The 27,576-nt window shown below is 38.4% G+C and overlaps 1 protein-coding gene and 1 long non-coding RNA gene across 2 annotated transcripts in view; both read left to right on the top strand.

Annotated features, from left to right (window-relative positions):
- LOC141744851 (uncharacterized) overlaps nt 1-10,882 on the top strand; it is a 79,843-nt gene extending 68,961 nt beyond the window's left edge. Inside the window, exons 3-4 of the long non-coding RNA XR_012587603.1 lie at nt 3,760-3,917; nt 10,430-10,882. This is a non-coding gene — a long non-coding RNA (uncharacterized LOC141744851). The remainder of the gene's footprint in view (nt 1-3,759; nt 3,918-10,429) is intronic.
- Nucleotides 10,883-13,273: 2,391 nt separating this feature from the next.
- CABCOCO1 (ciliary associated calcium binding coiled-coil 1) overlaps nt 13,274-27,576 on the top strand; it is a 51,719-nt gene continuing 37,416 nt past the window's right edge. The window contains 4 exon segments of the mRNA XM_074591211.1: nt 13,274-13,314; nt 19,900-20,012; nt 22,903-23,072; nt 26,143-26,287. Coding sequence (XP_074447312.1) covers nt 13,297-13,314; nt 19,900-20,012; nt 22,903-23,072; nt 26,143-26,287 — 446 coding nt within the window. The 5' untranslated portion in view covers nt 13,274-13,296.

Genomic DNA, 27,576 nt, shown 5'->3' with positions numbered 1-27,576 from the left:
GTCGTGGCTGCTGGCTGTTCTGCTGTGGTGTATCACTTGTTCCTGCCAAAAAGGAGTGGTGCTGATAACTAGAAAAGCACAAAACAGGGACTGCTCCATGTCCGCATGTTTGCAAGAAGGAGCAAGGCAGCATCCTTGCTGCAGCAGAGGGAAGCCGTTGTTTAAGGCACTGATACCCCTGTACCCAGGGCAGCTCTGCTGCGCCTGTCCAGAAGCCAGAGTGAACAGAACTGGACCACAGACTAACCCTGACCTTAATCTTAAAATGTGTCATAACGCACAGGCGTTGCTGGAATTCATAAACAAGCTTTTATAATCCTTGCTAACTGCAGCAAGGGAAAGTCAGCTGAGTTACCAATGACTCTACATTTGGTTATCTGGCAAATTGTAGTATTCATGTATGGTATGAAGTGTTTGCGAACTCACCTCAGACGAAAAGCATGCAGAAAGTGTGCTTTATGCTTTTATCTTATTGACCTGTAATTATTAGTCAGTGAACTGTTTAAGGAGCTAAGTATGATTTAAAAATAAAGGATGTCCCCTTGCCAGCTTTTTGGTAGTCATAGAAAAGTAGAGATGGCTTATGGGAATGGAAGACAAAGAAAGAAAGAAGCAACATCTACCAATTCCTGTGTTGAAATTCCCTGGAGGTGCTTGTCCAAAGAGGGAAAATCCAGATCCCCAGAGCCTATTCCTAAAGAGAATACAGAACTGCATTACTTTTATATATTTCTTATGTAAGATTCCACTAATCAGGATTTCCTGGGTAAATGAATGTCAGCTAAATCTTAATTTTTGCAGGCTTCCCACAGAGTAGGGATTACTAAATCCAATAAATACCTCCTACAAATATATATAAGCAATGCTAAAAGAGTAATTCTTACTGTAGGAAAAAAGCTTTACAGCTTTACTTGTGGTTTATAAATATGAATGAAGTAATTTTTAGTAGGTCCTTGTAAACTGAGAAGATTTCTAGAAAGTGTATGCAATTACTCCATAATGAAATCAAGAATTTGAAGGAAGCAGAGAGCAATCTTGAAAGAAAATTTAAGTTTGCGTGAAAGGTTGAGATACACCCCTTCAGTGATTTTTAGAAACGCTCTGAGGTCTAAGTTACAATAACGCCTTGATGCTCTGAAAATCCTGGCTGCCTATTTTTATATCGAAATCGCTTTTTAAAACTCTGTTAGTGGCTTGACCAAAACCACAAAAATGTGCGAGAGGCAAAGTTAAGAGCTGGAAATGAAAGTCTTTATTTTCATTTTTACGATCATTCTGCCATAACCAGCCTGTTGTGTGTATTGGAGTGATTTTGTTACAGCTTTCTCAACTCCAAGGATATACAAATGTTGCCCTTCTAACTGTCTTGAGGTGCCAGTGGGTTCAGCTTTGACTATTCAGTGAAACTATGGCATGAGACCTATGGATGATGATGAGACACCAGGCACAGACATCGTGGACCTTGTGATAACATGCAACTCATTTAGCTGAAGTACCAACTGCGGCACCAGGCTCCTGCTCTCATCCACCTGCTTGGAACGTTCGGTGATAGAGGCTACACTAACAGCTAAATAAAGAAAACATTAAGCTACAGATAAAGCATAATTGTGTGGAAGAGCTGGCAGTGGCTGTCTTTGTGGATCTTCAGTGGGAAGTGGAATAGGACAGATGCCCTACAAGCCCATTTCTTTCTTTCAACGTCGTTATCCTATAAGGTAGTCAGAATAATATCGAGCTTGCAAATAATCCTGGCATTGGAATGCAAAGCTACTCCCTTGATGTAGAATTGCCCTTCTAGGTAGGGAGTTGGGTGCAACAATGTGGATGCTGCTGCAGGTTTACTGATGAGAAGCAGCTGGCCAAGGCAGGAGCCCAGATGAGTATGTCATTCTGTACTGTATGGACATTATAGGCAAAGGGTTAGGAATAAGCCCAGGTATTCTCACCAAACCTGAAATCATTCCAGAGTGAATTGCAGCCTGCCACTTCTTTCATTCCACCTTTTCTTCATTGGCAAATGGAGAGGATGTGAAATAAATATTATAGCCATATGAAATAAAATCCAGGTGAACCTGTATCTACAAACTTACCATATAGCAACTTGTTTGAGATGTCAGTTCTGTGAGTTGGTAAAAGCGGTCACATTTGGTTTGGTGTCATTGGCTGGCAAGGGGCCGAATGTACTGCTAGCAATCATTTACTGTTACATTTACAAAAGCAATGCCAAGAAGTGCTCACGCAACTGAAGGATGGGAGGCTGAACGGGATGTGAGTCAGACCCTGAGTCAGCTGCCCTCCAAACAGCCAAAAGCTGCTTTATCATGTATCTCTGCCAACGCACTTGAGTAGCGTGTGCCGCTCTAGAGGGATGCTGGTCACTGCTGGGGAGGGGGATGCTGGAGGAGCTGTTACACCTTGTTCCCTGGCACCCTGCTGTGGGGTGGCTGTAGGGCCACTGTGCCGCAGCTACAGCTCCTCTTGGCTTTCTCAAGCTGGGCTTCAACCCATTTAAAACCTTTGATTCTTACGGTGGTACAGGCACTGTGGAGTGAGGGATGCTCAGGGGCGCGTCTGACTCTCTCCCAGCTCAACTGGGCTGAGATGTGGGGTATCAGCTATTTAGAAGTGGAAACGTTGTCCAACTGAAATCACATCAAGCTCAGTGGTCTTACAGTGTGCTTATATGCATTTTAAATGGAGTGAATCAAACAGAAGCGAAGGATAAAAAGAACAAATGTTGACTTCATCAAGATTTATAACATGTCAAAACCCAGGAGAAAAATTTGCAGTAATGATCTGGCAGATGAAAATAAGTTGCTTTGCATTACTAATGGACAGTTTACATTGCAAAGCCGCTATCCCGTATTACACAATATACATACATTATATAATGTCCTCCCTATCTCCAGTGGATAAATAACATTAGCACAAAGCCAAGAAGATTTATGGCAAGAATGAATCTCTCTCTATTACTCTTTTCCGACTAAGTTTCTGTGAGTATTTCTATCGCGTATGAACTACTTCACTGGCCAAGCTAATTCCTGGAGTAACTCCCTTGGCTCCGGTGGAAGCACTCCAAAGATGATTTTGTAGCTGTACACTAAAACAGGTCATACATCGAATAGATGGATGTTATAAAACAAAGTACTTGTGCTAATTGGCAATGACATCATCCCATCACCCCAGAGCAAGTGGATTGCTTCTAGCCTCCATTACAGCTATTTCTATTAAAAGCCAGTCATGTCTGTCTTTTCTTTTTCTATTGTTTGTATTCTACAGCAATTAGCTCCTTGAAAACTATTTTTCTTTCATCTGGAGACAGATTCTACTTCTGCTTATGTTTTTAGCGTTACTAGAAGCTAAGATGATTTTGCTTGTTCTGATAGAAGTGCACCATTGTACTTACACTGCCTGTCACCTTGCCCCTGAAGATCTCAAAGCACATTACCAATCTTATGCCTCATAACATTCAGAAGGTAAATAGGTACTTTTATAGATATTTAACAGACAAAAGAAGTTAAAACTCTGTCTTGCCTAGAAAATTCTAATGGGTTTAGAGTGCTTGCATGTTGGGAATGGTCCTTGTACGTTCACCTACCAGTTGTTCTTCTGGTGGAAATCTGAACGTTGCTCGGTGGACTGTGCATCTAAACGGACTTCATGTTGTGGGTGGAGGTTACATCAGCACGCTGACAGTTTGCCTATGGTCCTGGAGCTGCTGCAACAAGCTGTTACATTTCTTCCTAACATGTGTTTCAGATCACTGCAGAGTTATCACATCATCATACAAATGATCAATGCCCTTTTGAATCCAGGAGGGAACCAAATATAAAAGGAAACTGCATATGCACAGTTTCAGAATTTTAAACGTGAGCCGCTGCTAAAAGGCTCATAGGAAAATCCTGCTACATTCTGAGGTGAGAAAAATGTCTTTATAGTTTTAAAATTTCAGATCTGTTTTTTCCAGAGAGCTCAGCAACATTAATCAAGATGAAAAAAACCTCACCCCAAAGTTGTGTTAATTAGGCATGTACGAAAGTCTGGGAAATCTTGAAATTGTGAGAAAAGAGTTTTATATTCTATTTAATATTTAATTTTATTCACACACACCCATAATTAACAAAAAGCTAAATTGTGCCTGAACTTTTTAAAATGCATATGGACTGACACTAAGTATGAACATTTTCAGTCTTAAAGGAATAAAATTGAGAAAATGGCATGCAATCAGAAACAAAAGTTAGATTACTTGCCTAACTATTGTATCTATAGTGGCCACTACTACTCCTATTATAATACACAAGAGAATTTGAAAGCATTTAGATTTGCTTTTTCAGCTGACAATCTGCCGCAGGTGCTGTGCTATTATAAATAACTATTCAGCTGTTATGCATTATTGTCTAAATCACCATTTTGAACCTGAAGTATAAGCTGTACAACCCATAGATCAAATCTAAGAAATGGGCTCTTGTTTACAATGTAGTTATTTTAAAGGAAGAAAATACCCAGGAAATCAAACTCGCAAAGAATTTTAATTATGCTACTTGTTCCTAGGAGCAGTATTACAGTTTTCCCATGCACACAGTGTTGGAATGTAAATGAAATACACAACACCTGTTAACAATACGTACTCTGATGAATGCTTGGCTAAAAATTGGTTTCTGATTATTTTTTTTCTATAAATTATATAGGATGGGGAGAAAGAAGATTGAGTCCGTTTTTTCCATAAGCAGATAAATATTATCAACTTAGTGTAATGATTTACATTTTATTAACATCAGATGAAATCATACAGAGAATTTTTTGCCTGATACAGAAATAAATATGATTACCATTATTATACGAACAATAATGGGATTCATGAATAGCAGCAAAAGGTGTAGGTAAGACTGGAAAAATGGTTTCCATTATAATTCTCTACTTGCAGCCTCTAATTTTTAGTTCTTTTTTGGCATCAAAAATTTACATGGCTGAGTTCAACTTAAAAAATGCTTTATTTGGATTGCATTCAATTTCTCTATATTTTCAACAAAACAACTTTTCACTGTGGCTATGAGAAAAAATATTTTGCTCATATGTATATAAAACATCCAGTTACAGTTTATACTTTAAAACGTGGCAGAGGCAGTTAAAATTTAAATAGTCATTTATCAAGAGTAATGTCTTCGTTGGCTTGGGTAACATGGAAAAGGTAGTTACCAAAAAGTAATGCGTAGTCTGTGTGATAGTGTAAAAGCAAAAGGTAGGAGAAAAATTAGATTGTGCCTGATAGACCCAGGAGATAAAACTTTAAGGTCAGTTTTATGTAGGAAAGCCTATAATCATCTTTTGAAGATAAATCTGGTTTTGGAGCTTGATCTTTTCATCAAAGGGAGTTTCAAAATTTACATAAGAGGAAGGAATCACAGTTGAAAGAGCATCCACGATCCTCCGTTTTTTGGGACTGAACGTTTTCCCTGCATTCAAGTTCTCATTGCTAATTTAATGAATAAGTAATGGCTCGGTCCTACCATCCTTGTGTAGGCTGGACCCCTACTGGATTTTGCTGTGAATTGGGGAGCTGCCGTCCTGCTCAGGTGGCTGCCAGGCTGAGTGAGGGGAGCCCTGCCCAGGGATGACAACGGGCGGGTGCACGGCTGCTCCTGAGCAAACCCAAAGGTTGAGGACAGCAACTAGAAATATTACTCGTGCAGCCCAACAAAGCCGTGTACTTCTGAAGACAAATGCTTTCACTGCAGGGTTCCCAGGGAACAAAGGAAGTCGTGGCCTTTACAAAGTACACAAATGGAAAAAATACTTGTATACAAAAGTCTGACTCACAGCTCATGTAAAGAATATGACAAACTTCTCAGTCTAATTCATTAACTCTAAATAACGTCCTTTCAAATGCCATCCCCAGAAGCAGTTTCTATTGGAGCTATTTTTTCTCCTTTTGCCACAGATTGTTTTTAAAGAATTATGGGAAATGACAACAGTAGAACCAAAGTTCAATTTTTCACAGATGAAACCACAAAATGCACGGAGTAATGTAATCCAGTCAGACAAGTGAGTAAATTATAGCTTGGTTGCAACAACGCACCACTTGCTGAATATCAATAAGGATATGTTCCCTTCTTTAGAGTAAAAATAATATCTGCTCTTAATGTAAGTGGTTCTGAACATCCCTGGCAGTGTACGCACGGATGCCAAACAGCATTAAAACTTGAGCAGAATCTCGTATGTTTCGTTTGCGAGGAAGAGGAAGACTGTTCACAGATATTAAAACAAGGAGGATGATTCATTTACATTGCTTTATAATAATGAAACTCCATTAACTTCTGTCATCTTCCTTCAAATTTCTCTTCAAGTAAATGAGAAAAGCATAAGCTCATGCTCGAGGAACATTGTCAAACGTTGCACCGAGGCTTTCATTCTGCTTCTAAATTTCCTAGGGTCAGCATGTGGGTAACTCTGCTCCCTGTGGACCAAAATACGCCATTGCTCTTCATAACTCAACAGTCACAAGTATCAACAGAGTATGTCTGGGAGCTGTGCCCCATCTTTGTCTTCCTTTGAATTTGGAGTTCCAAGAATGGATTAGACTGGGTTAGACTAATTAGACTTTCACTCCCCAAGAGGCTAATTTTAGATTCTGCCTCAACTAAGTCAATAATGTATTTTAATAAAGACCTTATGGAAGCATTTGACCCCAATTCTAGAACGAATCCACAAATGTTCCTTATGACATCACAGGCAGAGCTGGTGTGCAGTTAGTGATATTCTTAGCACAAATATATGTGCTGGCCTCAGGTCCTCTCCTCAATGATTTTTATTTTTACTAGAAGTAATATACTTAAGCTCTCTAGAGCTCTGCAAATTCATTTTTTACATGCAACTACATAATCTTTTTGGAGTGAATATGGACATTAACTCCTCCTTGCAGTTCTCTATAAACATCTGCTTGCACAGCAGATATTTCAAATTCAGAATCCAGGAAGGAAAGTGCTCCCAGGACTGATTACTGAGTTATATACCCTTTTATTTTAATGTACTCTGCCAAGATGAGTCCATAACCTCAAATAAGTCAGGGAAGAAAAGAGGAAGGGCAATAGCAAACAGCTTCATCGTAATTTTAACCATATTGCCTAGTGATCACAGAATAACCTTTACGCTTAGATATTTAAAGAGACTATATGGACACATTCTTCCTGAGTGTGCACATCCACTCAGTGGGATTTGTACTCTGGGATTCCAAGTACACGAGGAGAAGACACGTGTGCCATCTACCCCAATTTTATTACCTGGTTCTCATGGCAGGGGCACTTTAGCATTTTTTTTTGCCAGGCTGCACAGTGACAAATTTCACTCTCTTGAATAGACCCTGCTCTGTAGAGTGGGGATACGCTTGCCATACAGACTCTCCAGGTATTGTTGCTATAGTTGTGATCCTGCTCTAAGACATCACTTAAACATTATGTTATGTCCCTTTAATTCAGGCTTGCCAGTCGATATTAAATAAGTAAAGAAATATCGAGAAACCTTGGAAGCTGTTTGTGTAGTCCAACAAGCAAACTGTTCACACATGTACAAAGAAAAAAATACAGTCAATTTAAGCTGGAAATAATGACAAGCTTAAAGTTGCACTCAGATCTAGGCTGGCATGAAAGTCACAGGGCATTTTTTTTATTTTTTTTTTTTTTTCAAAAGATGGTTTCGTAAGCTCTGATACACAAGCCAACTTGTGTCTTGGGTAATTATAGTCTCTCTATTGAAAATCCCTTTGTAATTTCAGCTGGATGTATTTTTTCACTTACTGCCCTAAATTGTTATATATTATTCTAAAAGCTGGTTAACATCATATGGAGAAGGTGGCAAAAAATAATCAATAGAGCTTCACAACGAAGACATGAAAGAAGTAAAATATGAAATCTCTGAAAGAAATGATGTTCCCATTTGGGGGCAAAAGGGCAAGGACAATGGAATCAGTGAATTATTATTTTTTTTCACAGGCTTTGCTGTGTTATTAAGATGTAATACTAGTTTCAGGCTTTTACTTTACACAGTTGGGCCTTTCTACATTCTTTGGTCTGCCAACAGAATGAACAATAGTTCAAACTAAAAAGTTAAGTTTTGACTATCAAAATGAAATTTGGAGACAGTTTGCCCAAAAGACAAATATCTTGTCTTTTGCATGGAGTTTAATATTCCAGTTCATGCACGTATTAATGTCACGGTTCCAGTTCATGTCAAGATTAATGGTAGTTTATATCTTTAGGAAAGACATAGAGGAGATGGGAATCTGAGCTCCAAAGGCAGTCTGAAGAAAGAACATATATATATACGTATTGCATAAAAACAATACTCACGTATATAAGTTTAATATATATTTTATAATAATATAAACATATGTAAAGTTGTATTTAACAACTTTTATCTTTGTTTGCCATTACAATATATTTTGTTGTTTAATTTGGGTTATTCCTTCTGGTAATTTTCCTTACTACATTAATTGGCGTGCTCTGGACTTGTCCCCCTGAAGAATGTAGTTCTCAGTCAGTGAAATGCCGCTTTCCTATGTGCTCTCAATGAACCCAAAGACATGCATTAAGCTTATGCTAAATTATTTGTTTGCTCATTGTCACCATTGTACTCATGGCTGTGTAAGACTTAGAAAGTCAATTCCTGTCCCGAGGGGTTTAGAGTCACTCAGTGGTCAGCACTGTTCTTTTTCTCTCTTGTCTTGAATTTGGGAATTCGTAGTGGATTGTTCTGGTCTGAATGCTGACTGTGAGGAATCCTTTAGATCTAGAGAGATTTGGAGTTTGTTTTAGCTGCCTTCTAAATTATCCACATTGCTTTATCTTAGGCATCAGGTATGCATAGTTTAGATTCTTGAACTAAAAAGTACTTAGAGGGGAGAAAATCCTAAGCTTTCTTACTTTATACTGATGGCATACTGCAATGTTACATCTATGTTTACATTACTTGTACAATGTAATACACAGGTAAGGGACTGTCTTGAACTACTGGGTTAAATAAATTCATATCTCTTCTTGAAGTTCTTGTTGGCAGGAAAAAGTACAGGTCCCCTGGAGATGGACTACATGTCCTTTTAAGTCTTTTGTATCTAATTTCCAGGATTTCTATGAACCTCAATTCAATTTCTTGGCACTAGATATAGCAGTCTTTTGGCTAAGATCAAGAATAGAACCAATCTAATATTTGCTTTTATTCTCCATTGAGCCACTTCTCTTTACAGGGACAGGATAATGGAATCATTGATAGAGTACATGTTTTACTTCTTTCATTCCTCTGTATGCGTATTGTTTTGAATAACTGAAAATTTACGATTTGCTAACTTTAACTTGTACTTTCTTATTGCTGGGCCAAGTACTAACAGTACGAGTCTCTCAAAGTCGCTATCAAATCACATGGAAATTTTGCCTACCTATTAATTAAGTAGACTGGGGGAGATTCTGAGCTAGATTTTATAGGAGAATGGTGAGCTCAAAGAAGCAGCATCTCTCCCTAAACAAATCGTGACTCTGTCCATCCTGCTGCTGATACGCTGAAGTAATTATCCTCCTGTACTCATATCTTACTTTAATTGGATATTGCCTGAGAAATGGCAGAATTAACTTTTTGTTTTAAAAACAAGTTTCTCTGACAACCTGGGATTTATGTATTTCTTTTTCTAGTACATAATCATGCCCTGAATTTTTCTCTGAAGATATATGATATGTAAAACAGAAGAACGTTACCTAGAGGGAATACTGTTCCCTGGATAGAGTATCTGTGATGAATGTTATAAAGGAGCCAGGAGAGGATGATTAATTACTATGTTAATGCACCTACGTACAATAATGCATGACTCCTTAGTAAGAGCCATGTAGCACTAATGTAGTCTTGCTTTCACAAATTACCCATTTGTTACCAAGAGGGTCAAACCCAAATACCATGTGCAAGATCTCCATACGTGCCCGTGTTTTCTTGATCCTTGTCCCACAGGGCAAGAATATAAGCAATTTGTTGTCATGAGGGCTGGCAGCCAGGGGAGCTGTATGTCCATCTGATGTTTTTGTAACAAGCAAAGCTCCGCTAGGAATTTCCATCTGCTTTTCCTCCTGAATTTGCCTACGTGCAATTACTGTGCTTAGTGATGCTTAACTAAAGGTGAATGGAAACATGTTTGCAATTGAACGTTTTCGTAGGATCTCTTTCAATAGGAGGATGTGTGAATAGGCTTGGAGTTTACAAAAACTTTGCATTTTAATAGAAGGCTTCTTGAAAAATCATTTGTTTTCCTGAATTCATAAAATTCACCTACTGCTGAAATGCATAGACCTCTGCAAACAAGTAACAATATCAGACTAGATCACCTTGGTTATTAAAACTGAAGGACTTGGTGAAATATTTCGGAGCCCTCTTGTAGCTGTTTTTGTTCCAATTGCAGGTGGCCTACACAAACACAGCCCTGTAAAGCTTCACGTGTGGCTGTGACCTTCTTTCCCCTTCTAACATGGACTTGGGTGATGCAGGCGAGTCTGCTCCCTCCAGAAAAGATGTGATCTAGTGAGGAAGAGGACAGTATTTCTAGGAAGACAGTGGTGCAGTTCATTATGCAGCGAGCAGCTTGGAACTGCTATATTCATCATGCTTCTCTGCATCATTAGCAAAATGAAAATCTGAGGACCTGATAAAAACTGAGGAAAGCAACCAGTTCTTTGCCCAGCCCCTGCCAGAGCTGAGTGTAAGTGGGCCACGTGGTTATCTTTAACACGCTGGAGGTGGCCCAGGCACCATGAGCCAAAGAGCTTTCATCAAAGACGGAAAGAAGAAGAAAGCGTTCCCTCTGAGATACTCATGCACTGGGTGATAGTGGCCTTGGCAAAACAACCTCAGAAACCTGAACTCTGGTTGCTTCTCAGGTAAGTAGAAGAGCACTTGTTGTGTAACGCTGTGTAAGCCCAGAGTTTTTAATATGGTCTGTTTAAATTAAGCATGCTGAAACCATGGCATCTAACACAGTGGAGAAGAAGGAGCTCTATTGCAAGAGCTGTTCTTCTCCTCTGACCTGGACTGTTTGTGACCATAAGCATAGAAAATCTACCCTGGTTACCTGTAGTAGAAAAGGACTAGATCAGAGTTTTAATATCACTACGTCTGTGTTGCACTTTGTCCTGCTTTTGAAGGAAATTAAAAAGCTGCCTGAAATGCTCACACGTGCATAAAAACCTGGGTTTTGTAAACATGAAGCGTCCAGATGAAATTAGAAGGAATGGCTTAACGCTACTGTTGAATCTTTTTTTTGTGGGTATCTTTTTTACATCTAACCTTTGTGACACTGACTATCTAAAAATTTAAATTGAAAAGTTGGAAGTTTAGGAGCTCACTACTGGAAATGTGGGCTAAGCTTCAGTCAGTGCTCAGCTTCAGTCAGCCTGCTCAGTGCAGGTTTTGTGCAAGAAAGAATACAGTCCTTTAATATTGAGTAAGAGAAACAGAATTAGCTCCTTCTAAGGGCTTTGAGCTTCCATGTCTTTCACATTGAAAACATTCGTGGAAGTCGGTGGGCATTTTCAGTACCAGAGGAATGCAGGGTTAAGTCGAAAATCTACCTGTTAAGGACTAGGTAACATCAGAATGAAAGTATACTATGTTATATTGCATCCAAATATCACATTTAATTTCCTAGTTTTTACACCTTACTGCGTGTGGTGCTTGCAGCTCTGAATAATGTTCTTATTTGGTTAGATTTATATACACAGTAAAAGGGGAAGTAACTGCAGCTGTACTGCTGTCAGCTACAGAGCACAGCACAAATTGTCGGAATTCACAGTGTGGGCTCTACACAGAGCTAAGCAATTCTTTAAAATACGATGAATAATTCTACAAAACACTGCAGGATCCAGCTCTCTGAACCTCATTCAAACAGATTTCTGACTCCTTTTGTAAGCGCGATTGGTGTACGTGTGCCAGCGAGGGTCAGGGTGTTTGAGCAGGAAGAGGAGTTATGTACGTGTTGAATCTCAAACTATAAATCAGAATCTTAGTGGGTAATGGGCAGGTTCTTGTCTCTTGTGACCCAGCTAAGACACAGGTACTGTATTTAGTGGTTTGCACATTTTAAAAAACTGATGATGACAACCTTCAGAAAGTGGAAAACTGCTCAGAAACAGTAGCAGACCTTGAAACAGCTGCAGGAATCCCAGGAGGTCCTTGCTTTATGTGGGGCACTGCAAAGAAATTGTTTTGTCATACCAGCTCCCTCAGCACATCAATATACTTTGCAAAATAATTTAGCTTTTTCTTTGTTCTCATTACTGTTCACCCACCAAATGCTTGCATTTTACTTGTTCTTGCACGTAAGTGCTATTACTCTGAGTCGTTGCTGCTGCTATGAGTCTGCATGCAACACAAACCTGACAGAAAACGTTTCAGCATAACTTAGTTTATTAGTCGTCCAAGTTAAAAAAAATAATGAAAAAAGAGTAGGACAAAGAGGAGAAACAAGAAATACTGATGTATGTCATAATGAAAATGGAGTTCGGTCTCAAAGTCTTCTTCCGCTTGCTATAGTTTGTAAATTATTCCTAAATTGTACATAAAATATGAACATTTCAGTTAGCTCAAGTAACTCTGTATCCCTTCATGGGTCCCAACAGACCTGCTGATTTACACCTGCTGACATCTGAGCTGTAGTAATTGGTGTTGATATTCTTGAACTGTATTTAGGTTTAGGTATTTAGTTCGAATGTGGTTTTCAAGAAGCTGAAAATGTTGGGGTGTTGTTAGGGTAGCTGCAGGGATAACTGCATGATGCTACCCTTGTTATTCAAACAAGGCTTACTGGCAATATTTGAATTAGGAAAACGGTAAGATTTAAATTAAAACGGGCATGGAAACATTGCTTCCTGGTGCGTGATGTTCCTATGCCGTTGCCTTGTGAAGTCTCTCCACACAGGCCTTTCGATCGCTGGCTTGCAGATGTGGGCAGAAGGCAGATGTGGGCATCGCCCCCGAGGCGGCGCAGCCCTTGCTGTGCCACAGTGCCCCATGCCTCTTCTGCCGCCTTCTCACAGGCTCCATGCCGCCATGTCCTTACGTTCCTGTGCCGCCCTTACAAACACCACCCGTGCCCTTCGCTGTGTGCACTGCGCGAGCGTGACAGTGACTGGCCGGACACGCTGCTAGGCCCGCTGGCGCCCTCGGGCAAACGCTTCCCTCAGGCAGCCAAGATGGCGCCCGGCCGGGCTGAGGGCTCCCCTCCGCGCCCCGCCCCCGTTCCCTGGGCGACGGCGACGCCGAGCCGCGGGCAACATGGCGGCGCCGGGGCAGGTACTCCCCTCCGCCGGGCCTGCGCTGGCCTCCTGGTCCCTTCACCGGCCTCGGCTCATCCCGCGGGACTGGGGGGCGGTCTGAGGGGCTGCGGCCGGGGCAGGGCTGGGGCCGCTCCCAGCGCCCCCTCCTTTATTTCTGTAATTTACTTTAAATGTCTTTGTTAAGCTTCAGAGAAGGTAAAAAGGTGTTAAAAATGCAGCGTTGGGCGTACGTACCTGTGTAACATTCGTCCCCGAGAGAGTTGAAGGGAGAGTTTCTGTTTTTTTAAGCGTATGGGTGTTTCCTGTCTCATTGGCGGTGGGGGGATCTCCACGTTTGCGAGCGCTGAGGGGATGGGTGCAGTTTCCCCTCGGAGAGCGCTGAGGGGGGGAAACTCACACCTCCCACCCAGCAGCATCACGCCTGTATTTCTCACCTTTCCTTGCTTAAGGTAGCTAGAGGATTTCACAAATCCACAGCATTCTCCTTAATATTTGCTTTTTTTCCTTGTCTTTAGCCTCCTCTATTTGTTTTTTTTTTCTTGTTTTCTTTTTTTTGCATTGCAACCTTTGACTTGATTGACAGAGGCATGATTTTTGACAGGCAGGCAACTCATCTCGTGCTGCATGTCAAGAGGCGTAGAAGAATACAAGTTATTCCTCCCAAGAACGTATGAGATCTTGCTCAGAATTTCTCCCTCAAGCCTGTCTATATAGTCGTAGCTCCTACGAGATAATTTTCTTCCAGTTGAACTGTGTTGCTGTTTTCTTAGATGTCCAAGAAGTTACCATGACTGTGGTGGAAGTGATTAACTGCCTTCAGCCAGTGTAATAGTCGCATCTGTTGGCATTAACCTACCCTAGTGATATTCGGTACAACAGCTTAACGTTTAGGTTTCCTTAAATAAATCCTCTTCCCTGTGAAATGTATTATTATGTATTCTAAATGCTTTATGAAAAAATATATTTGTCTTTCATGGTATTCTCTGTTAGTGTTCTCTGTAAATATTTTGGCAGTTGGAGCGGCGTAACACTGGGGTAATGCAGTCAGCTAGATCATAGTGAGAGGATACAAGGTGTACTGGATGGGAAACGACAGGCTGTCAAAAATAGATTGTACATCCAGTTGAAATGTACCACTGAAATTTTCGTCATTTTTACTTCGTGGCTTTATAAAAGGAATCTTTGGAGAAATTCATCGAACGCGTTTTTTCCATGTATTTTCTGTTCCTTGTGTATTGAACTTTGTTCTACGCATGATAACTTACCTTTGCAATACTTTCTACTATCCTTTATTATGTTGTGGGTTTTTTTGTGAACTCTGTGGAACTGTGCATTTTTATAAATTAAATTATATAGTCTCCAGTTTTGGCTGAAGGTAGCTTTGCATGGTCTATATGTAAGCTGTAGGGAACACTGTATTCTGCCGCTCTTTTTGTTATATTGTTTCTTAGATCTTGAGACAGTTCCTTCTGATTTAAATTGAATATTTTTATAATTGTTCAGACTTGTAATTACTTTCAACAGAAAGCATATTAGAAAAATCTGAATCCTCATCTTAGCAAGTCTTGTCGCTGCTTTATTTTTAACAACATTTTTCCCAATAAGTAGTCTGCAGCTGTGAAAACATCAGTAAAGTTTAATGTCATAATTCATTTAGTCATCCATAGATCTTGAGGTTTGGACCGTATAAAATTTTTTTAAACATATGTTGTTATTAAAAAGCCACTATCAGCATGTGTTGTTTATAATGGTCCTCTGAAAGCTTTCCTTCCATATAGGTTTTATCTTTTACATTTGATAATCTGCATATTTCTCTTTTGAATGTAGCTGAAATTAGCGTTACTATTTTTATTTCCTTATTTGTTTGACAACAAAAGAAAGATTATGACTAAAAATAGCAACTATTGATTTTAACTTCCCACTGTGGGAGCAGACAAGTGGGGCTTTTTTAAAACAAGCAGTAACAGTGAATGCATTTCTGTGGCTGCCTTAACTATTTATGTAGACAGCTTCAAGATTTTCTGCTTCTGGTGAAGTATTTGACAGCTTGATAACAAAATGCTTATAATAATACAAATAACAGCCTGTGTTGCTGGTGTGGTTTTTCTTTTTTTTATTTCATTCCCATTTTGATTAAAGTTGTAAGTGATACGCAACACTTTGAGGGTACATCTGTACTGCTGTCAGCAGTATCGTTCAGACAGAGGTAGCTGAGCTAGCTTTAAATCAACTAGCTCAGGTACTGGAAACTGTCAAGCTGTGGCAGCAGAGTTTGGTCCAGACTAATTTCCCTGATGGAGTGAGGACAGGAGGATGTTGGGTTCCTTACAATCCAGGTATTTGCTATAATTTAAGAGAGCTGATAAGCTATTCCTTTGTGAGTATATTGTTGAAAGTCGTTGTTTTGCAAAGCATGGTGGTGTTTTGTCAAACGAATGCAAATAAGTACCATTTTCAGCCACTGCAGAGGGCTCATCCCAAAGGACTAGCTTATTTTCCTCCAGGAACACTGGTGCTCATTTCCAGTGTTGTGTTTCAAGGTTTTGCACTCTGGAAAGGCCCTCACCAAAGCTGCAGATGGGGGGGGGGCATTTTGTCTAGCCAGAGATGACTCACCTGGGGTTTGGGTTTTTGAGAGAGTGTTCTTCCCCACCCCCCCCAAACATAAAGGTTTTTTGTAATTTGCCATTTATCACTCTTCTCCTAATGTTTTCTGCTTCATGGTGGTTTTGTTAACATTGGCCAAGAGATTCAAGGAAGGCCTTATTCTTTTGTTTTAGAATATCTGATTTGGTATTTTGATTTGATGCTGTTGACAAGGGGTGCCCAAAGCGTTTGGAGTAATTTATTGAACAGCGAGAAGCATATTATACATTCAGTACAGCTAAAAATTCTTTGAAGGAAAATAAAGCAGCAACAAATAATTCTCTAATACTAGTCTGTATTTCAATAGGTTAAGTCTGCTGCTGGGAGTATTGGGAGGACTGGTTTGTTTTTTTTTTTCCCCAACACATGAGGATAGCATTACCAGAATTAACTCACCTTGGATTACCTCAGTCAGTCACTACAGTTAACGGTAAAATGAATGGTAAATTCTTTGACATCAGTCAACACATATATAAAATAACTTCATTTTGAAGTGGTGGTTAAAGACAGCAATCAAAAGGCAAAAGAGTATTCAATCAAAAAAAATATAACCTTTTAGCCATTTGTGTGTGTGTAGGTTCTGCCCAAACAGAAACTTTCCACAAATATGAGATTGTTCAGATGATTCATGGATTTTCCCTACTTTTTTAAATTACAGAAACATTGATAATTTTAAAAATTAATTTCTAAGTTATGTTCTTTCTTTCCTGGGGCTCCTCATCAATCGTTTGGAACAGTATTTCTTATTATCTGATACCTGTGCTTGTTGTAGTGGGCAGCGGGGCCACAAATCCGTCCTTACCGTGAGCAGTAACAGAGAGTAACACCCCCACGGGTGAGGGGTGTTGCTGCTGGGAATATCGTTACAGATGCTGGGTGATGAAATGGTGAAATGGGAAGCGTTCACTTTGCCGTGTAAATTGTCAGATTCTGATGTGCAGATTACAGAGCCTTATCTGCAATATTGAGTTACAACAGCTTGAATATCTCTTAAGTTTAAACTGCAGACCTTAGTTGGTTAAAGAATATATTTCTAATGCTAGAGGACCTTTAAATGTGTTGAAAGAGATTATAGGTGACTGAGTGCAAGGCACCTGGAGTTATTTTTAAATAAATTTTTGTAATCTTATATAGTTTATATATTGCTATGATAAAACACTACATATTAAGACTTCAGCAAATTTTCCCAGAGGTCCTTCTTGCTGTTTGTAATTCAGAGAATGAGATGAGCCTTAGCATCAGCATGTTAAGTGTGCTGGGCCTGACAATGCCATGTGGGTTAGAAAGTTTCATGCTGTAGTAAGCCAGGTACGTATTGGAGACATGAGAATACTCCTTTTTGGACAAGCATTTTCTGACATGATGGATGTTGCCTGATATCTTTCAAGAAGCAGTGAGGAATTAGTTTGAGTGAGATTCTTGGGAGTTCAGGTAAAAAGTTGCTTTCCAGAAGGTTCAACTTTTTGCCTACTAACCTGTTCCTTACAGCACGAGATGTAAGCAGTGGGAGGAAAAAAAAAAGACTTTTGATGCATCTCTATTTACAGGACTACTGCTGTGATCTTGAATGGTGGAGGAGTGTCGTGCAGGTAGTTGAGAATGTTATGGGAGGGTCTTTGTTCTTACTCACACCTGGCCTGTAACTACAGAGGATAAGCCAGAAGATAGCTTGGTGAGAACAAAACTACTATGCCTTGAACTTTCTTATGCTTTTCTTTCTGATACAGTGCTAAATTCCTCATGGTGTACTGATAAAGTCCATCTGGGGTAATACCTGTAAAACATTAACATTTTGCCTTATAAAGTATGGTCAGTAAGGTGTTGACTGAGTGACTAGTAATATGCCATTTCTATAACAGTGCAAAAATACATAGTAAAGTATGCTACGTATTGGCCATTCTGAGAGAAAGAGATGAACTGGTATCAATTCAGTTCCCAAAACCTCAATATCAGTTATTCTTTTAATTCAGCTCTCACTACTTCTAAAGAATATCTTGTTCAGCAAGTTCCTAACACCACCAGTCTCTTCAGGAAAGCATTCATATTTTTCCTACTTATTCAAAAGAATCTTTCAATGGTTGTGTAATATTAGCATGTGGAGCTATTCTTTTTTTTTTTTTTTTCCCTAGCTAGGGCATGCAGCTTCAATTACATCAACATTACTGACTGCAGGAGTACTTCTTTTTATACTGCATGAATTATTGCTAATAAAAGCAAAAGCAAACTAATGTCATGCTCCTAACTACATGAAGGAAGCCTTCATTTACTTCATTCCTGTTGTTCTGCTGAGACATTGTGTCTGAGACTAACTTCTTTACAGTTGGGAACAATAATTTTTTGTGTTAAAGTACATGTGAAAGTACTTTAGTACTTAATTAGAGGAAAAAAACTAGTCTGTCCACTAAATGTTCTTTGTTGCCCTCAGTCTTGTTTCGTCAGTCTTGAATGTTGTCATTCAGCTGGTCCTGGATTTTTAAGTATATCTTGCAGTTTGGCAGCAGCAGGGGGAGTAGTGTAGCTTTATTTGGGGGCTTTCCTTGACCGATTCTAGAATTAGTTAATTATTAGCCCAGAACAATGCTGTTCAGGCTCAAAAATCAGCTCATGTTAGGAAATCTTCCACTTCTCTCTCTCTAGGTGAGCTAGAAACATTATTCTGCAGGCTTTGCCTTGCTGCGCTGCTGTGAAGCCCAAGTCCCACAGATGTGGAAGTGTGCCTGCTGCTAGTAAATTATGATCAGATTTTCTCAGACTTTTTTGTGTCCTGGTGCAGAAACAGGTTAGGCCTATTAGACTGACAGTCATGAGGGACTGGAAGGGATCTCTGGGACGTGAGCTGGTTCCGCTGCCTGCACAGAGCTGGGCCAGCACTGAATGCAGACCAGGGCTTTGTCCAGTTTAGTCCTGAAAACCTGCAAGGATGGAGATCCTTGCACCTTTCTGGGTAACCTATTCTAATGCTTTAATTATGTTCATAATGAAATATTTTTCCTTATGCTGTCCCATGCTAATGTATTGTACGTCTCTCCCAACTGAAATTATTCTATTCTGTTCTATTACCATTGTCCTTTGTTTGCCTGCCATGCACCTCTGTAAGCAGTCTGGCTCATCTCACATTTTATAATGTGCTTTGACACCTCCCTTTGTCACCTACATATTCTATTGTAAAGCAGGGGTTTTGTCCACTATTTTATTTATATCATAGATTTCTTACTGAAGTCTGTGGTTGAATGTTTTTGGTTGGTGATACACACGAAATAAAATAGCATCAAATGTTCCTGTTTTTTGTAAGAACGTTGCATTATTGGTTCATGCTCAGTTTGTTATCCGCTATAACACGTGCATCCTTGTGTTTCCTATAAGGAACTGCCTTCTGTATTACAAATATACAGACCTTTCCTGAAACAGTAGTGTCAGGTCATTATATGAGTATTATTGTGTTGCAGCAAATATCTTAAGACTTTTTTTTTGGTTAGAGAAGGAGTCAGTGTAGACAATAAATTTGAAAATGCAATCAAGTACAGGGTGGAGAGCAAATAGCACGGTAATGTGTATGTGTACTCATCATAAGCAGAAACTGAAATTTAATTACTGTGCAGTCTAGTATCATGTTGGTCAAATCTAGATTCATGGAATCTTTTTCACCTTTATATTTCTGTTGTTTTTACTTGCAAGTTAATTTAATCTTGTGCTGCACATAATATGTCACTATGTTCCCACATGAATTTAAGATAAAAATATTATTTTCCGCGTATCTGCCCAGCTTTTCTCTAGTGAAAATGTGTTAGAGTATTGTGTGGCTGCCATGTAATTATAGCTGTGTTACATTTTTGGCATTTGTTGAATTAATCCCTTGCATACTTCCTCAAAATAATACTGTTATTTAGATAAGTTACTGACATAATAAAATAAATCTTTTAAAATTCTATTCCTATATACGTGTGTGTGTGTGTAGGAAGAAGACCGAGATCAGGATGCCATAGGTGGAAAAAAGATTATTAATCGGACATTTCTTTCTCTTTCCCAAATTACTGCTTTGTCAGAACAAAATGTGGAAGGAGTTCAAAAGTAAGTGGCAATGATAAAAGTGCTAGAACCAATACAATAATGAAATAGAAATTATAGACTTGTTTGTTAGATTTCTTTTGTGATGGTTACATCATTAGTCTTAATCGTGCAGTTAAATGATTGCTATTTAATGCGAATCATGAAAGACAGGGAGAAATACTGTTGATCTCAGATCCAATTTGTTTTACTGTATTTCCTGTGTCTCGTGATTATTCTTTGTTTGTTTTCTTCCTACTGATATTTCACATTGATTTGGTTTCTGAGTTTACAATAGTATTAAATATGCTGTAAATTAAATACCAAGATGTAAATAAGAACAGCCAATACTGAGCTTTTTTTTATAAGTCTCACTTGGTAGCTTTTCTGCTAAAACATTTAAGATTCTGTACTGTAACATGAGTTATTGAAAAATCAGAAAGGTTTTAAAAGTTCAGAAAGAGATGGAAATCATAAGAAGGTATTAGTAGGTAGCCATTATGGTGCACTGGGGAAATAGGAGGCAGCCAAAGACTTCTGATGTAAGCCCATCTTGTCTTTCCTGTAGCAACACTCTCCCTTGTTATTAGCGCTTAATAGCAGCTAAATTTAGGAGGCCAGGAGTTCAACTTGAGACTCTAGACTTACATTTTAAGGATGGGATTTTTCAGAAGTGCCCAAATTATTTAGGAGCACGTGTCCACTAGCAAATTCTTAGTGAATTGAAAGTCAAAAGGCTGGTCCACTGGATGAGTTTTGGGGGAGGGGGGAAATAAAAAATCCAACCTTGTCCCTCTGAAAAGATAAACCATTAATTAGAGATTAAAATATTATTCGTGAAATACATTCTGTTCCTCTGATTTGTCACTGTACTGAGGAAATAAAAGTTCTTTCAGGTTTGTTTTTTATTTAAAGAAAACTGGAAAGAAGATTTGTTCCCATCAAATAATAAAAAATAAAATTTCCTTCTTTTACTGTTTTCGCTTGTACAATAGGCCTCTTATTTTAGAGGAGGCTGAAGCGTATAACTTGCTGGAGACTAAAATGTGCTTAACGATGCAATTTATTGTGAAACTTTCTCATTAAGATTTGAAAAAGAAGCATTGGAAAATACTATGTTTCTTCTTAGTCTCAGCTGATCACATGCCTATTTTTATATATATACACACACTGTACTAGTGGAACATAAAGTATATATTGCATCTGACTGAAAAGAGGATAGTTACAGAGTATTTTATGCACTCTAAGCGGTTTAGCAGCAGCATTAAAATTTTGTTAGTTTACCACAGTGTCTGTACACAAGAGCAGTTTGAAGGCCACGGCTAAGGTTAGAAGATCAGAATAGATCTGATTCATTATGAGAATTTTCATGTCCTGCGTTCCCATCTATCATGGAGTTTTATACTGCTGCCCATCGCCGTAGGACTTGAGCACCTTCCGTGAAGGGAGAAATAGCGATCAGGGTAACTAGGAAATCTAAATGCCCCATCATTTGCCAATCATTTATAGGTGCTGTTGTCAGTGACATGCCTTACAGAACATTGAAAAGATGAGTACTGGCATTGTTAGCAGCATCAGAGAAAAATCTAAATCCCTGAGAAGCTCTGATTATGAAAACACAGAGTTGGCAGGAGCTTCAGAAAGAGAGGATATGGACTGTTTCAAACCTTGGAAAGTTAAGCTGGCCACATTCCACTTCTATTTCAGTACACAGTTAAGTGTTTTTAACCAACTTGCATGTGTTCAGCCGTACAAATTTGTCATGCAGAACAAAGGAATACATGTTTTAAACAAAACTGATTGGATTATATGGTTTACTTTGTTAGCTATTGAGGATTTAATTAAAAAAAGAAACTCATCTTATTTGACAGTGTATCTCTACTGTCTTGGTGAAAACCCTGAAAAACTAATGGTTGCCTATCAGTAGGTCTGAGATTAATGCCCTCCTTAGGAAAAAAGAGAAGCAGGGGGCGGGGGGCAAAGGCTTTGCTCTTTTACAGGGGACTAGAAACTGTGATCAGAACTGGCACCTGTATCGTCAGGTATAGTTAAGAAGCCAAGGATTGCTTTAATGTAAAACTTAACTACCTGAGACATGGCTGATGTTATAATGGAAGAACTGCAAACTGAAGCCCTAGCCCTGATCCCCTTTCTTCATGTGGAAAAATGTGCACAATTATTATAAAAGACATAACTAATTCTGTGTTTGGATAGAGTAGACATAAATGTGTCAGCAACAGCATGGTCTCCTACAAGGGAGTATATTTTTTCATCACTTTTTCAAGTTAAACTAAGTGGAAAAATTTCCACAGTGTGCCAGTAAAATAGGATGAAGCTCTTCTTACATGTTTTGACCATTATGAAAGTGGAATTTAAGTTTCTAAATATTTTAGGTACTTTCAGTAATTCTATATTATATTATTTACATTAATTTTCAAATGTAATTTTTCTTCAGAGGCTACGTGAAAAATAATCTTGAAAGAGAAACAAGATCTTTTTAGTACTGTAAAACTATCTCAATCAGAGTGAAAGAGTGGTATTAGAACGTGGAGACTAATTGTGCCATTTCATCCTACAGACTTCTTCCTGAACAAACACTGGCATTTTCAGTGCATTTCTCTTTGGGTTTTGTAATGCTTTTGTATTTGTTATTTCATTAATCATATCTTAAGATTTAAATAGTGTCTGTTGAAAACCTGTAGGGGTGTGTGTACTTTTTTCAGTTGATACGTCCTCTGAATATAAATGTTCCTATCTGGAAATTGGCGTAGCTAAATTCCAGGAAGATATATACATATACGTATAATATAATAACAGTGAGTTTTATAGATATAATTATAAGCAGACTGAGTTAAACTTTGGAATCTGTAATTTATTTTTTAATTTTATTATTTTACTCTGCAATTTCTTCTAGAAAGCTGGAAGAATTCTTGAATTTTAAACAATTAAAGACATCTTTGAAAGAAGCTATTTTGCTAGATTATTATACTGCAGGATTTTGGTGGGCTAAAGAAAGGAACTTCAGTGTTATACAGCTTTCAGGATTCATGGATCTATTAAATTACCTGTTGGAGAACCTCAGTAGTAAGTATAATTAAAAATTGTAAAATAAATATCTGAAGTGGAAGGCAAAAATGTTTTCCAGTGATTTTAATAGAGCGATATTTAATTACAAGTAATTGTGAAATTACTAATTTTCCTCTTGAATGTTGGCATGTTGTACGTTGTACCTGAAAATAATTCTTATTGGCAGACATTAAACTCTGATTAGGGTGCACTGCAGTCTTTTTAGCAGAATATCCCTCATTCTTTGTTTGTATAGTATGTGGTTCAAAAGGGCCAGGTCCTGAAGAGACCTCGTCTTTGCTATGGTAAAATAAATAACAATTGCAGTAGAGTAAGAGCAAGAAGCTCCTAAATTCCAATTCTAGCTGTCTTTGTGACTGACTCACTGTAGCCTTGGGCACATTTCTCTCCTGTTTGAGATGTTCAGTACATCCTGTAGCATTACAGCAGGTGAATTACATTTATTTTATCCTTGGAGGTCAACTCTCAGGCAGCTTTCTATATGGCAAATGCTGCACTTCTGGCACAAAATATATTGGTTAACTAAAGACTGGTGAGGGAAGTAAACTGGCGTCACTGCTGAAGATGAAAAATGACAATGAAAGGACTGTAGCTCCTGTGGCTACGAGGAAATTTGCAACAAAGCATGTTGCTGGGGTCTAGTGGGAACAAAATAGCCAGAAAAAATGGTAGCAGCGTCCTCTAAAACCCGTTTTTCAGAGATCACAATGCTTACTTAACATTCACTTTGAAGGTGATTATGTTGAGAAAAGTCCATCCCAGAGGAAGAGCAAAAGGACTCAGCGGTTCCATTCAAAGAGAAGATGAATATTTAAAATCAAGCTCATAATAGTTATTATACTCTTTCATTGTAATTTAATTCAAGGGCCTTTCTGACTTGGAATTTTGACAGAATATGTACGTGCTTTATGATCATTGGAATTCCAGTTGTCCTTCCTGTCTCCAATGAGAAAGTATCTTAACATATGCTAACTATATTAATATAACAATGGAGAAGAATGGAAACATGTCAGAAATTAGTTTTATGAGCCTGTATGTAATGCCTGTGTACTAGACAGGCTGGTAGCACAACCGATTATTAAAGCTGACTGGCGTTTCTCAGGAATGTGATCTTAGTTGCATAAAGCTTTGCCAGACTTTAACTCTTTAAGCTGAAATGTTCCATGGCAATGTCTGTCTCTGATTAATTTCTATATATAAAATTACAACTAAAGCAGTTCAATGGGCTTGCAGACAGAGCCTGTGGGAAAAAAATGTATTATTTTGTGCCCTTTTTTTTTTATTATTTTTAACAACTTTAATACCCTGGTGCTTTGAAGTAAAGAAATAAGGTTTGGCAAGCAAATGTGAATTTGCTTTTTGCTGTCCTGTGAAAATCCATTTGAATTTGGCTAAGATACATGGCTTTTAGGGAAAGAAAATGCAGTTTGTAAATGCTTACAGGAGACTTCTTATATTCTTTTCACAGCTAAGTTCCCCGAATAATTCATCTTATAAAGTATGCTCTAGCCCAGGGCTGAGATGAATTTCCTTGTAATTACTGCTCTCAGCCGGTGCAAGTTCCAAGACCAAACGTTTCAACTAAGAGCAAAATGCTAATGTCTTCCATATTAATGACCGTTTCTTTTGCCTTCCCTACATTGGACCCAATCGGCCTGGAGAATTAAGCTGATTTGACCATAATAGCAAGAATAGCATGGAGCAGAAAAAATGGATTTGGAGAAGGAGGGTAGTGGAAACTCATTTAAGGCTGGTAAAGGAGAGGGGGAAACTGAGGTTTGGAAAATGGAGGCTTTGGTTGATTGGGAGCCAGGATGAATTAATTACATGATTTGGTTCATCTTCTATTCTTTGAGGGTAAAGTGCTCCTTACCTGACAGAAGTACTGTGAGAGCCTTCCTGAGAGAGGTGGTTGGGTCTGAAAATCACTTGCACAGAAGAAAGAGAAAATTTTGACTAGCTGGCGACAGACCTGGGCCTGTGTGTTGTGACTTCTCATGATCTTGTTACGTGTCTTCACGTCCCTACTAACTGTGATATTTCTGGTTCTATTGCTCTTTCTCATTTCCCATGGCTTCTACTCTATTCCATTGTATTCCCTCCACATTCTCTGTATTTCTTTTTTGTTCCTTCCATTATGGTTATTTATATTGTGCTGCCTCTGTTACTGAAAACTGAGGTGAAATTTTCAGGGTTTTGATTGCTGTACCACTAAAGGGCAAAACTATAAAGACCCGAATCTTCTAAGTTTTTTGTTTTCTGTACGAAGAACCAAGGAGCAGATCAGGGGAGAATTAATAAGGAAAATAAATCTATTTCACCACTGGTGGATATTTCCTAATTTGCTACTACTCTAGATATTTTTAGACTTAAAAAGAACAAGTAAATTGTGTTCAAAACTTGTTTTTAAACTCCACTACAGTTCTAGTCATGGCACAGACTGTGTGCAAATCATAAAGATGAATCCTTTCTTTTTAAAGGTTCACTGATATAAAGCGAACACTGATATAGTTAAGAATTTTCAGGTGCAAAAATGCCTCCCAAGTTTGATGACACATGCAGAATATTATGCATATTCATGTTTAATCAGTTATGACCTTAAGCACTTAAAAAAATGGTTACCCTTTTTAACATCTGTTTTTGTACCTGTTTTTACTGGTTTATATTGCAAGGGGCATGGTCAGAGGAACAGTCTTTTACAATACATAAACAGTAGTAAATTTGTTTCAAAGACAAACATACTATGCATTTCAGATTTACATACTGTTCTGCCTGTGGTTTTCTCTGTGTAAGAGGCCAAGCTGTAGTATTTTAAACACCCATTATTGTGATCCTTACATTATGAAGGCGGATCAGTGATTTTGTGATGGAATTTTAATGCACATTTTATTGATAACAATAATGGCAACAGACAAAAACGTTTGACTGCTGTTGCTTTTTCAGTTTCTACATGGCTTGTAATGTAACTTAAGCTTCGGGAAGTCTTACGATTAAAATGGACCAAAAAAACCCCACCCCACCCTGTTGCCTTTATATTTAGTTTTTATTCTTTGGGATTTCTTTGCAGACAAACATATGACCCTAGGAGATAATTTAAAAGAACTTGCAAAAGCAATGGCTGGAATAGGAGAAACTGATTCAGAAAGAAGTGGCGACTTGAATTTCTTCAGCATTGAGCAAGCCAAAGCAATCATTGATTACTTGAATATCAGGTATTTATTTCTACAGGATCCGTTATTTCTTATTTGAAAAATTTAATGTAGTAGGAAATCAGCAGATAAAATAAGTTACAATTATTTAATTGGATATGTTCATAGTGTGCTAACATAATGCAGACACCAAACTTTTAAAATATTAAAAAGAAGAGAGAATATGCAAGTGGCAGTAAAGATCTGACCTCAGATATCAAAGGCCATGAAATTAGTTTGCACTGGAAGTTTATCAAAATGTAAGATTGTGCTGAAAAGCTTCCTCCTGGGTTTTGTTTTGGGTGATAAAAGGGAAAGGGGAGAGTAGTGTGTAGAGAGCATTCTTGGTTTGCTCTTAAAACATTCTGGTTTCGGATTCCAGTTGAACAAAATCCTAGGGCTTTAAGTATGTGTCTGGCCTTCAACAGCTCTAGTGGGCTTCTTAAATGGTTTAAATTTACATACTTTACAGAACTAAGGCTATGGTTGTGTATGAGTCACAAAAATGTTGCATTTGAAAGTTGTCAAAAGTTCAGTATCTACATGAAAAGGTTTCATGACAGGTCTCAGCTTTTAAACAGAGACACAGAAAGACATGCAAACAGCAGTAATTCAGTTATTTATCTGAGAAAAAAATTAAGGGTCTAATGGCAGCCAATCACACCTCTCCATGCGAAGTCTTAACTATACAGTAACATATACAGACTTTTCTCCACTGAAATGCCATAGTTAGGACAGTGGCTATACTCGTATACCGCTGCTTCCAGTACATGATGGACAGAACGGTTCTCAAGCTGTTGTATCACCCAGGAATCTGGGGGGCAAGGAGATGGAAAATGGAAAAGGTACTATTGTAATATATGCTCATATGCTGTACTACATCTGTACCTTTCAGCCTGTTTTCTGACCTGAATGGTGGTTTGGAGCGTTTTCTTGGATGCAGAAAAGTATTTGCTCTTGAAGACAGACAAAAGTACTAGGTCAGCTGATAGCCCTCCAGTTAAGGGTACTCAGATTCAGACTGGGGATTTAAACCCATCACAGGTGATTTCTCTTACAATTGGGCTATGAAGTTTGTCTCTTTCTCCTGCTCTCTCATTTTTTCCCTTTTATTTCTTTTTCGTATAAAAACGAAAATATAAAAAACTTCAGGTTCCTCCCATATGAAATGAGAACATCTCTTTAAATCTCAAATTTCCTCAGTCAAGGCAAACCAATGTCCTGCCAAGTACTAGACCTAAATTAAAAGGAAACTTGGCATTTAAGATGTCTCACTCAACTTTTTTAACTTCTCCCTTCCTGTCTCTGCCTTT

Source organism: Larus michahellis, chromosome 6 (assembly GCF_964199755.1).
Source record: "Larus michahellis chromosome 6, bLarMic1.1, whole genome shotgun sequence".
NCBI lineage: Eukaryota > Metazoa > Chordata > Aves > Charadriiformes > Laridae > Larus > Larus michahellis.
This window is presented reverse-complemented; position numbering and strand designations above follow the sequence as displayed.